The 12,802-nt window shown below is 36.3% G+C and overlaps 1 protein-coding gene across 4 annotated transcripts in view; it reads right to left on the minus strand.

The window, feature by feature from the left end:
- The window catches only part of esyt2a (extended synaptotagmin-like protein 2a), a 70,624-nt gene extending 63,067 nt beyond the window's left edge, over positions 1 to 7,557 (minus strand). For all 4 annotated transcript variants that reach the window (XM_038293561.1, XM_038293560.1, XM_038293559.1 and 1 more), the window contains exons 1-2: positions 7,401 to 7,557; positions 3,175 to 3,565 (exon numbers count right to left, since the gene is read on the minus strand). In XM_038293561.1, the coding sequence (XP_038149489.1) occupies positions 3,175 to 3,558 (384 nt within the window). In that variant the 5' untranslated portion in view covers positions 3,559 to 3,565; positions 7,401 to 7,557. The remainder of the gene's footprint in view (positions 1 to 3,174; positions 3,566 to 7,400) is intronic.
- Positions 7,558 to 12,802: the final 5,245 nt, after the last annotated feature.

A 12,802-nucleotide genomic window follows, 5' to 3' on the forward strand; every position in this document is an offset into this window, starting at 1 on the left:
AAGTAGAACAGTGATTTTGAAAGTACAATTTATATGCAATAACTAGCACAGCCCTCCTATCCATTATAAAAGGTTGGAGACTTTCTGTGGTGGAATGAGACATTCCTATGAGTTTAGAGGAACACCAGCTGAATATATCATCAGATCCTGTCAGCTTTTCCATTAACCCACTGATTTTTTCAGTCTTTTTTGTTTTGTCCCCCCTCCCAGCCACCCTTTTTGGTCAAGTCAAGCACTCAGACTGGGTTTGAGGCAGGCTAAAAAAATGTCTGAATCTAGAGGATGTAAAATTACTATTTCAATGTTTCCTAAATTTCCGAAATATTTAATGTTGTTTAAACCGTATCTGGATTCAACTGGTTGGCTAAACAACAGCATTGAACCAAAGCTACAATATTTCAGTTTCCCCTAAATGAAAGTAAATCCTAAACATTTTTCTCTTCCGACAGGGTGTTGGGCTCAAACATATGGAGCAGTCTCAGGACACGTTCTTCTGCTGGATTCTCTGCGTTATCCATTATGAAAATTCATAATTATTTTTGTTGCTATATCTCGATCCCTTTCATTTTCTATATCCGCCATGTTGGCTAGCCAATATAATGGAGTGACGTCACATTTCCGACCTTTGAATAGGCAAAGAAAGCAAATTCCCCACCCCAAAAAAAGTGTTTTTCTTTTAAAAGAAATGCATTATTTCTAATCTTTAGTATATAAATACCATAAGACTTTAGTATGAATAAAGCATGAAAAAACAATACAAGATCCAAATAGTACAGAGTGTTGCTAATAAATGTCAGAATTATTTTTGTTATTGAAAACTGCTACCTGAAAACACTCTTCCCAGGATAACTGGGTCAAAACTTTGAATTAAATGATAAATCCCATCTTTAGGTTTCTAAGTCACTAATATCACAAAAAAGAAAGATGTCCAACAGTCTGTTCAAATATTTATTTTAAAATGATTACTGACTTAAGGGTCTAAAAAGAAATGACATGATCAGATTTTCCTATTTGCTTTGACAAACATGTGACATCAGATCTTGATTGATTTGGTGTAGCTTTGCAATCTAGAAAGGCCAAATTAAAAACTACAGTCTTAGCTTAAAGATCTGAGCAGACTTTAGCTCTGTGTGGAAGTGGCCTGAGGATTCCTGGATGACTCTCAGACAGCTCCTAATCTCCAAGGTCAGTGTGACAGAGTTTAGGCAGATAAAATAACTTGTGCGAGGACGGTGACACAGTGACAAAAACCCAGAGTCTCAGAAGGCTAAAGTTCACTGCTGACTTGCCTTAAGTCAGTCAAACCAAAAACATGTTTGTTTTCCAATAAAAGAGGTAAACACTGAGCTCTATTGTGTTTCATCAAACACTTTGCAGCAGTTTAAGCCACACCTAGTGAAATGCTTTAGTGGACATTTCGCTCCCCTACTATGGTTGTTATTGCTCAGCATCACGTTTCTCAAGGCCTCTGAGAGAAAGGATGTGTTGATGGTGGGGGGGAATTGTCTGCCATAATCTTAGATAACTTAAAGATAACAGCAAAATAGAGGCATCAGAATCTGTTGTTTCGATACCTGGGAAGCAATGTGTCCTAAATTAAGCTGCAACACAACAGCATATTCTACTGCAATAACAAAGACTGAAGCATTATTGGCATTTTTGTGCGTTTATCCTCAGATTAATTCAAAGAAAGACATATTCAACAATAAAACTAATCAAAAAATTGTATGGCTGGGTAATATAACAGCATCAGTATATAAGAAGATAGACACATGGTCAATACTAATAGAATATACAACAAATGGAAAAAAAATAAAAATATTTTTAACCAGCTTTCAAGAAGAAACTCCACTCCTCTAAACACTGCTGATCATTTATGCACACGCCCAACACTAATTAACATTCCTGCATTCTCAGCATGCAAAGAACTGGTAATATTGGCTTGTGGGGCCATACCATTGGTTATTACACAGAAACAAAAAGAGAAAAAAAACTGGCAGATTCAGAAGGGAAGGCGCACGTCCTGTCTGATCACTCCTTGTCAATTTTAATATGATGACCGTACATCAGAATGCAGGTAAGACATGACAAGAATGAGGCACAAAGAGTCTTGAAAGAGTCTCCTAACAGTTTCAAAAGCTCTCTGGCTTTCAGTAACGTTTCTAACAAGTGAACCCTTGTTCTTCTTTTAATGAGACTCAGGCCATGGATGTTACTGATTGAACATCTTGATAGAAGACTCAGACGGCCGGTAATGTTTTGCTCCTCACCGTCATGGACATATGGAGGCCAAGGCACATTTTATTAGGGCATGTGCAACGCTGGAGACATGCTTTTTCTCATGGAGGGAAAAATAACATAAGAATCATGAGCTTTAAAAAAAAATTTCGTACTGTAGTCCATAAAAGGTAAAACAATACCTCTAAACATTTAAAAATTTTATACAGACGTCTCCACACTGCAAAAGCATGAGCTAGCTTACATATTTATTTTAACTTTAAATGATGAAACATGGCGGTGGCAGCATCACACTGTGGGAATCCTTATCTTTTTAGCAGGGAGAGAAAATGAGACGAGACCTGGACACCAAAGATAATTCATATTATGTCAGTCTGGACTGATCTCTGATGAAACAATTGGAGAAAATCATAAAGAAAAGAAAGCAGAGCATATAAGGCGGGAAAGAAGACGATAGAGAATGACGGCTTTATGGCACTTAAACGAAAGAGGCATCCACATGATGCTTTAAACGTCAGAAAACACCTTTTGTACTAATTAAAGAAATATTTAGGAGTAACAGATCAAATGGCTCAGGTTTCACCTAAATTTAACAAGCAATCTCACATTAACCACTTGGTTCTAAATTGGCTGAAAGACAAAACAAATAATTGAGATTACTGAGATCCTAAAGTACGATTCAGGTATTGTTCTAAAATATGCAGGAATGTTAACTGCTGAAAAAGGAAACTGTTGATTATATCTCTCTGTTGGACTGGACATACCTGTGCTTGAACTTAAAGGTCCTATTTTTATCATTTATAAAGAATTACTTGATGCCATCTGGAGTGAGATAAAAAAGTAAAAATATGTAAGATACTTAGAAAACAACCAGGCACCACAGAGATTTTAAACCTGATCAGGAAGTTTGAAGTATCTGGTAGAATGAGGACTCACCCATGGTGGCAGCTCAGCTGTTGGTAGACTCTGCTTCACGACTTTATCCTGTTGATCCAGGAAAGCCAAAGCCCGGTTTATCCTGTAGTCCTTACTGCCATGGTTCTTCCTCCAGTAAAAAAGCATGGCGAGTCCGATCAGAACCCAGCTAAAGCTGAACTCAAAATATCCCAGCACGTAGATGGGAAAGATGATGGCAAAAGTTTTGGCAAATCGAATCCACATTTGAGTGACGTCGGTCAGAGAAGACGGCTGCGCTTCTTCCAGCTCCTCCTTAGATGATGGCGTGCTCAGTTGTGGCGGCGCCTGGTTGCTGCTGGGCACTGGGACCGGTCCATTCGCCCTGTCGCCCGGTCCCGCCGTTCCTTCCATCCTGTTGCTCATTTCCTCACTGGAAAGACATTTTTGACAGTGATTTATAAGGAGTGATTACAGAGATCATCCTTCAACATTGGAGCACCTCTAGGGTGGTGACAGCACTTTGGCACACTATAGAGGCCGACAGATTCTGAATGGGCTGGTGCAAAGCGGCTGGAGGAGCAGGCAACAAGCTAAACAGCTACAAGCAAATGGAAGCTGAAGCCACAATTGCATCATATTAATAAAAGAAGTGATCAGTCTGAGTCAAAACATCCTGATTTCTGAGCTACGTCAGAAATTTTTAATATTATTTTCACCTGCCAGTTTACCATTAATCCCTCATCAGTGCAGCTTCAGTGCAACATTTACCATTCTCATTTATACTGTTATAGACGACAACAGTATATATGCTTTTTTGCAATTCAATGAATATGAAATTTCAAAGGAATCCAGGTGTAACTCATCTGCGATGGCATAAAATCCTTCTTTTATAAGGTGTTCAGGAAGTAGCCATGCAGGAAAGATAATGAATTCATTCATAAACTCACTGGAAAACTTGATGGAAAGCTCCACAGCATGCACTTTTCCCGAGCTGCTCAGCTTCCTCGACAGTGTACATGAAGCTGCCAGTTGCGTAATATTGCATGGCCATACAAAGGATCTGTGATACAGTGAGGGCCACACTGCTGCGGGTCACACAGCCAACACACCGTTCCAGGATCTGGCATATAGTACAACCAGTAGTCTAGTTGTAAAAAAAAAAAAATAAAAAAAAAGGAAGGGGGATGGGGGATTTTTATCTTTTTTGGAAGCATACATAGCCTAACTAATATAGTCTAATAACCTAAAGCAATATGCATGGTATGTCTGTTACATGTCAGGTACACCGGTCATTGACCTTTACCAAAGCACCTTACTGTAGAACTGCAGTCCGTCCCTGGACTGGCAACATGGTTAGGGACAAATGGAGAGAACAAATTTCTCACTGGGAGCAGCTTTATAGTCATGGTAGACCATTTCTTTGATTTTATTTATTTTGCACATGCAACTCATTAAGTCCACAGCCTGTCAAATGTTGAAAGGGCAATATTCCAAAAAAAGAAAATTAAAAATACTGAAGCTTTTACAATTCAAAATGGCAAGGAGCGTTGAGTTTGAGGTTTTATAGAGTAGCCCAACAAAGCCTTGTTTTTGCTTTGAAAACATGCAAATTGGATCAGACGAAGGGGTCCACCCATTTGGAATGGGGGTCGTTTTACTTATTTTTTTTAGCGTGCAATGCCCCAGACCGGTCTAAGTGTCTGAAAGGGGGGTCGTTAAAGGGATTTGTTGGCTTTTCTGAACAGCTGAGGTCCTCCGCTCTCCTGTACAGAGGGTGGGGCTGCGACCACCTTCACCAGCAAAGGGCAATATTATTGCCATTACTGTTCATGTATAGTAGACATTTTACACATTCAATAATAAAATGTCACAGGGGATGGTATGGGGGGGTGGTCATTTAAGTAGGGGGAGGATTTTAAAGATTTTTTTAAGAAGGAGGATGCCAGCACCCCCCAACCCCTCATCATCATCCAAAGGATCTATCAATTTGTGCTCTAAATTAATATTGTTTTTTATTCAGCTTTAAATGTCAATTATACAATAAAGAAGTGAATGCCAGGAGTGTACACAGTAAAATTCAGAGAGTCAAATTGTCTGTGTCAGAATCGGTTAACCCTGCAAGAGTCATTCCAACAACAGTGAGTGTAAAATGTATTGTTGTACATAAATTTTATGTATTGCAGTGTTGCTGAAAATATTCAATAGAAAAGAGTTGAAATCGGTTTAGTAAGGACCATTGATAGTGTAATCTATTAAGCGTTTAAAAGTTCACTCTTTCAGAGTTATGGTGAAAATTACTCTGAAAAGCTCCGCCCTCATGCTCCAAACATCTAAAAATTTCTCTGCACCATTTATCTGCTTCTCCACGCTAGAAAAAATGAGGTAAGTGCATCAATTTTAACGTTTTTTCCCCTCAGAATTTCATCTGGAATAAGTCAGAAAACCTTACTAAAATAACTGTGTTTACAATATAGATTATATATTTTATAAATATATACATTTTTAATTTCCTTTTTCTGTACATGTATTAAATTATTTAATACATGTACAGAAAAAGGACGAGTTGGTAGCTATAAACTGCAATCTATTCTTATAAATCCAAATGTATGTGGAATGTTTTCATCTGACCATATTTCAAAGGTTGGTTTGTATCTAGATTTAAAAGATGGTCTAAATATGAAAAATCCTCCTCTTTTTTCCCACAAGGAGAAAAATGCAAACGTTTTTTTTTCTATGCCAAGTTTTTATTGGCATTTTGTTGATGTGCTGAAATTAATAAATTGATAAGACATGGATATTGAGGGTTGTTTTTCCTCAAAGTTCTTATTAAGTTTTGGCTGTACACCTTGAGATAAATAAAATTGTACTTTAACGCCAAGAGTCAATTTCAACACTGAGCCAGGTTACATATAGTCCTGTCCTGTACAGTGTTAAACTTACACTGATCTTGGTGTCAGAATTTTAGGGTTAATCTTATTAAGTGTTACTCTAACACCACTCATTTTACTGTGTATAAGGACATTATACAACAGAAAACAAATCAATTATATTAAAAGGTTGCTATGTATGAAATAAAAAATAAATAAATAGAAAATTATTGATTTTTTTTTAAGGATATAATGTTTTTTCATCAGATTTTTGGTCATCTTCTTTTATTGTGATGGTGTTTTGTTTATGTTATTTTTCCCTCGGGAAATCGGGTCTTTCATCTAAGGGTACGTCATTATTTCCAGAGCAGCTGATTGGCTGCTGCAGCAGGTTTACCAATCAGAGCAGGTTACCATGGCGACGAGCCTCGCTAGGAATGAATCCAGCTTCAGAATTAAACCTGAAGTTATCTCGCTAACCCAGTAACCCTGCTTCATGCTACAGATTTATAATAAGCCCAACAGGAAGAACCGGAGTCAAACTGCCTCCAACATTCAGACCAAATAATTAAAATAATTCAGTCTGATCTGCTATGGTGTTTACAACAGCCAGCTGGTCTTTCAACTGAAAAACAAAGCAGTGTTTTTATCTTCTTCATATATATTTACTGTGAAATTTTCTGGTAGATATTCTCAGCAATTCAGGATATGAAATGCTGCATAGGAGACTATTTTGATAATAACAAAATTTACTGCCAGTGAACTTTATTAAGTAGAAAGAAACTATTAAAATGTCCAATATCTTTTGAAATATCCAAAACTAATATGAAATACATAAACAAAAGGCTCCTTTCAGTTAGTTCAGTCACAATATTTTCTCAGGCCAACTTAGATTCTCTGTTTTGCTTTCTAAAAAAAAGTTTATAATTAAAATCCTATTAATAATAACAACAATACACGTACTTGCATGTAAACTATGTGGCCATTGTTAAATTAGGTCTTAAACATATATTTATCTTTTTTTGTTTGTTTGTTTGTATAGTATTTGTTTTTAAAGTTGTCTCGCTTTATTTAATTTTTTTTGCTGTTACTGTTAAAGTCGTTATGAAAACAGATATTTAAGACTAATGCTTACTGTTTTGTTTAGTCATATCCAAGCCGAATAAAAGGATATGAAATATTTTATTACAATGTCTTCAAAAAAACACTTTTGATGCGTTTATATTCGATGTTTGGTGGAAAGTATCTTAACTTGAGCGGTTTTTGGACGGAGTCCTCCGTGACGACACAGAGTGACACGTATGAAGGGACTTCACCGATGTTACGTACAGTAAAAACAAAAAGGGGGAAAAACTACTTGTTCCTCCGCGCTGAAAGCAGAGCAAACAACCCACTCACCAGTATCCACCAGAGACCTTCGCTGTACCCAGAAGAAAAACAAGGGAAATTCAAGCAAGCGGCTGCTTCCTCTGCATGCCGACCAGCTAAACTCAGATAGTCCTCTTCTCTCTTCAGTTCATCCTCCAGTCTGTGAAGGAGAGCCGTCCGTCTCAGCAGATCTGCAGGAAACTGTCATCGCGAGAATACGGCTCACCGCGGGGAAGGAGGGAGCTTCAAACTGAAGCTCTAGGGCGCCATCTTGTGGCGGAAAAAACGGTCCAGATGTTAGAACCCATTAGATGGTTTTCACCGACGCCTTGAATACAAATGTAATTGTTAAGCTTATTTTTTAACAAAGGTGTAAAAAAAAAAAAAAAAAAAGAAAAAAGATCACAAATATGTATTTATCTAGACCCGAGGTCTTCAACAGGGGGTCCGCGACCCCTAGGGATCCACAGAGGTACTGCACGGGAGTCGTGAAAGTTTTGGTTGATTAGACTTTTTTATATTCACCCCGCAATTTTTCCCGCTAATTGAAATGTCTTTAAATAGACATTAACATGAATTTAACACGCTGTATTAAAGAGATAAATGGAGGCAGAAGATGTCTTTCAGTCATCAATGCACACATTCAGAGACACACAGGAGGTATTTCAAGCTGGGCAACGTTTCATTCACAACACCTGTCCCATCAACTAGGAATCAGAAGAATCAGAAATACTTTAATAATCCCAGGGGGAAATTATTTTCGTTACATTACACCATCTGTAATAGAGTGACTATAGGACCAGTTTGATATAACACTATTTCATACTATATATAATTAGGGGGTCCCCGCTCCATCTCGCCCTGGAAAACGTTGAAGACCCCTGATGTAGAAAAGTTAAAAGGTCATAGTATTTTGAAATCTGAAATTAGGTTATTTTTTTATACTGAATTTCATTTGAACTGAGTAAAAATTTGTGCTCAAACAAAAACAAATCTGTGACTTTGACATTATTTAGACATCATCCATCACCTTTAGTAAATATATTCTGATATTGCTCTTTATTGATCATTCATCCTATTTCTTTATTTATTATACCATTATTTATCATGTCAAAGTTGATTTGAATATAAAAAAAAACATAATGGTTGAGGTTTATTTTTTTGATACAAGCATTGCCAAACTCAGTGGTTAGTCAAGATACTGTAATGAAGTCATTCCCCCACTAGATGTCAGAAAAGTGCTTATTCACTGGAACGTCATAATCTGTGGCCTAATCTCTCTAAAAGCGCAGCTGAACAACTGATAATCACTTTATGAAATACTTCTTTTAAAAGCATTCTAAGCAAATCATTTTACTTCCTCTTCTGTGAACTTAACTGAGAACCACAAAGGAACAGAAACCTCATTAGTCCCTTCTTGAGCAGGATTCTATTGATTATGATTTTTTGTTTTGCAAAGTACTTTTATCATTATGTTGCAAAAAGTGTTAGTAGTATTCAATATAAAATCATCTGTAATAAATATAACAAGACAAAAGGGAGTAATTATCTCTGCATATGTACACCTAAAAAAGGCATAAACAGGAATTGTACAAGTTTGTTAATATTCATACTCATGCACTTATGTAAAGATTGTGTCAAACTTTAGGTAAAAAATAACTAAAGAAATAAAATACTAACTGACTAAAAGGCAAAATATGAACATTTAACATGATTTATAACGGGGGGAAATAAAAACAAACTGTAGTTTAAATTGGTGAAGAGCTAATACCTATGCTTTTAATCTGCAGGTCACTGGATGCCCCTTTAGACATTTAGAGTTAAAAATATTCTTTTTTGTGTGTCCCCTTGAACCCATGGATATCTCTAGTCTTTACTTAGTTTTTTTACCTAGGTTACACGTCATGACCACTTTTCCAAATATTTTCATCCTTTGCAAATGCATATTATCTTTATTTTACTTTTTTCATACCACTTTGTTTTCAGACTTAAACAAGCATACAAAAGATTTTATGGAGTCCATGTGTCCCTGAACTCACCTTTGTTGAGTTGTTAATCATTCACATCCAAAAAGAAAACACTTTCAAAAACTTTTTAAGGCTTTCAAAAAACAACAGAAACAAAGTTTCTTTTTGATTTTCACAGATTTCCTGGCAGAGCAGTAGTGGGAGGAGCTTCCACCTCTTTAAACAGCCAGGCTCAATCAGAGAAATACTTTATAGGATGCAAACTTTCTAAATAGTACAAAATAAACATAGCTGTATTAGGAAAGTTAATCTATTTTAGTACCCTAATTTATTAAGGTAAACACAATAAATACAAATAATTAAAGACTAATTCTGTTAAATCTTTATTTCTCATTATTTTGTTGACAGAACACAAAATTTAACATTAGAAATAACATTAGTTACATTACACTTTAAGAAACATTATTAGTATAGAAATGTTGGCTAAATAAAAGTATGTATGATCCCTGCTTGGACGCTTTTATTTTTAAAAAGTAATTTTAATTTAACAAATAAGGAAAATAAAAACCAATTGTCTAAAGATATTTAGTGTGATTTTCTACAAAAATATTGGATAAATCAGGGTTTCTTTAATACTAAAATAAACAGTGAATGTCTTCTTTCTTATTATTGATGTCACTTTTGACAAGGCAGAAAGTTCGATGAAAAATAAAGAGGCAGGCAAAGAAATAAAAACCTAATGTCCCTTTTCCTAATCTGGAGGGTATTTTTAATGTTTAAAATGAGTTTTATACACAAGCCATAAAACACATGAAGCCATGGGACAGCTGGTTAGCATTCCTCTGCCAACATATTTCAACAATGTGTTGGTGTTTGGGCCTGCAGCAGGCCTGAAGACGGTCTCTGGCTTTGTGTAAATTTGTGCCACTTCATCCTTACTCTGTTTTCAGGAACCTCTTGCACTAGATGGAAACTGTGCTCACAAAGGCAGAGTGTATTTATATAGAAGCAGAGGGTTGTTTCCGTAAGGGCATATTTGGGTTTTCTTTTAGCTCCAGACACTCTGACTGGAAGTGTTTGGGATCATACAGCATATTTTATCAGCTCGCACTGAAAATGACCTTTAAAGAGATGAAGGGTGAGGTTTCTCCTACAAAAACAGGATATTTAAGTCTCACTTAACCTTTATGCCATAGATACATTGTGTAGGTAATGGTGTTTATCTGTTATTATAAATTAAATATATAAGGACAGAAAAAAAAGCTTTTCTCATCCTGTAAGCTGAAAAAGAAACTAACAAAACAAACCTAGAGAATCTGTTGTATTAAATGATATATTATCTATTCATTAATCTTGTGTCCCTCCAAGTATACGAGTTGGTTTTCTTTGCAAATACAAGATCGGTTTTGGACATCAGGTATGGCCAACTCTGGATTTTTTTGCTCATATAAGTCTGGGTTGGTATCATTTTTATTAGTTATTGAAGATGTGGAAGGTTTTCCAGTCCACTTGTGCTTTGTATGGTGGCCCACAGGTGCAGACCCTTAGTAAACAGTGAGACAAACTAAAAAAACATGTACTGTAAGCACAAAAAAGAGCAGCCACAAAAAAACAGCTGCAATCAAAAACAAAATGCCGTGATCACGCAGAGTAAAAGTTGCAAATAGTAAAAATAGCTGCAAACTTGCTCTTAAAAAAACAGAAATGCTCCGAACTACTAGAGGAATGATCGCAGCATTTTAAGTTTTCTTTGCAGCATTTCTTGTTTGCATTTTGTGTGTGTGTGTTTGCAGCTCACATTGCTGTCTGCTGCACATTTTTACCTCTTTGCAGGTCATTTATTTTTCTTTTCTTTTTTGTAGCTTTTATTTAAAATTTGCATTATTATTATTTTTGTTTTTGTGCCTGCATGTTTAGGAGTTTGCATCTCACAGGTTTTTGCAGGTTATTGTGTTGTGTTTGCACCCGTGCTTTCTGTCCAATCCTTGTATACCCAAAGCAGGAGATGCTTTAGCATTCCACAGCACACAGGTTGGACTCTGCCTGGCTGATCCTCGTCACTGAGTTTGTTTGTGGTTTTCAGAGCATTGATTGTCTCATCTTTGTGTCTGAGTAGATTTTTTCGAGCAATAAACAGCAGGATGCACTGGGGACGTTCAGAGCACACATACTTTACTCATTTAAGCTCTTAATTCTCATTTCCTCCAAGTTGGTTGTTACCAATTTCAGCCAAAGAAGTTAAAGTATTTTTGACTCTTTTCTTGATTTATGGTAGGATGGAGCAGGATTTGGTGAACGTTTGTGCTGAAAAAAAGGAACCAACTAGCTTCTCAGATAGTGGATGATTGAAAACACAAATGTTTTACTGTATCTGAGGTCTTCGTGGTTGAATGTTAGAGTTTTGTAAAACTGCTCGAGCAGCAAATCTTCAGAGCAATAAATAAGGAGTTTTCAATCATTGGCTGCAATATCTAGCTTTATAATAATAATGATAACATTATGGTTTCAAGCTACAAAATAAAGTAATGGGCTACACGCCAAACTCCACTACTTCCTGAACTTCAGCCAGCTGCTTTACTTCCTGTCTTTCATTATTGGACAAACTGATTACTCTGGCCAATGTCGTCATGGTTACTGAGGTCAGCCCATTTTTAACCTGGAAAAAATATATTTTTACTTTTGCAGGGTTAGGTAAGTTTACTTGCATTAGACCAGCATTAGTTTTTGTGAATGAAAGAAAAACGCTTTTATGCTTTTGTACATAAAAGGTTATTGACCTCTGGTCTCTACATATTACACGATTTTTGCAGCACATGTGAAGTTTTGCTGCACTTCACTTAACTTCATCGGCAGCTGTTGTCCAGCAAGGTAGCAGGTGGCTCCTCTCAAATTCTCATCTGTGGGAAATGTGCATCTTTTATTTTAAGCAGGTAATAGATTTAGATTTATGGAAAATTAACCTGAAGTTAACAGTTTTTTACTTTAACACAATACAAACACAGAATCCCAGCATTTAATGCAACAAGCTGATAAAGGAGGATTCTTCTGCTCTGAAAACTTGAACTTCTGAAAATGATTTTACAGAGAGGGACTTTTCATTAAATCAAGATAATTATGGACAATCTGGAGTATCCTCTTCATCAGACTGTTTTAAAACAACAAATTGTGAACAGAGCCATTGTGAACAACAGGAAAGACTTCCTGCTTTCAGCCACCAGGATCTACTACAATTCATTGAAAAATATATATTATATGAGTCATAATGTCAAATTTCATTTTTGGATTATGATTTTAAGTCCATGCATGACACACACATTACATTTTGTTGTTTTAACATTTTGAGATTTGAGATGTAAAGGCCTTTATTTTGAAAGTCAGAGGGAGAATAGCAGCATCCCACTGCTGCAGGCTTGACAGCAGGAGTCAGCTGTGGGTTACTGATTTCTCTGCTCACTCAGCTCAGAG

This window comes from Cyprinodon tularosa, unplaced genomic scaffold, assembly GCF_016077235.1.
Source record: "Cyprinodon tularosa strain WSP-4 unplaced genomic scaffold, ASM1607723v1 ctg329, whole genome shotgun sequence".
NCBI lineage: Eukaryota > Metazoa > Chordata > Actinopteri > Cyprinodontiformes > Cyprinodontidae > Cyprinodon > Cyprinodon tularosa.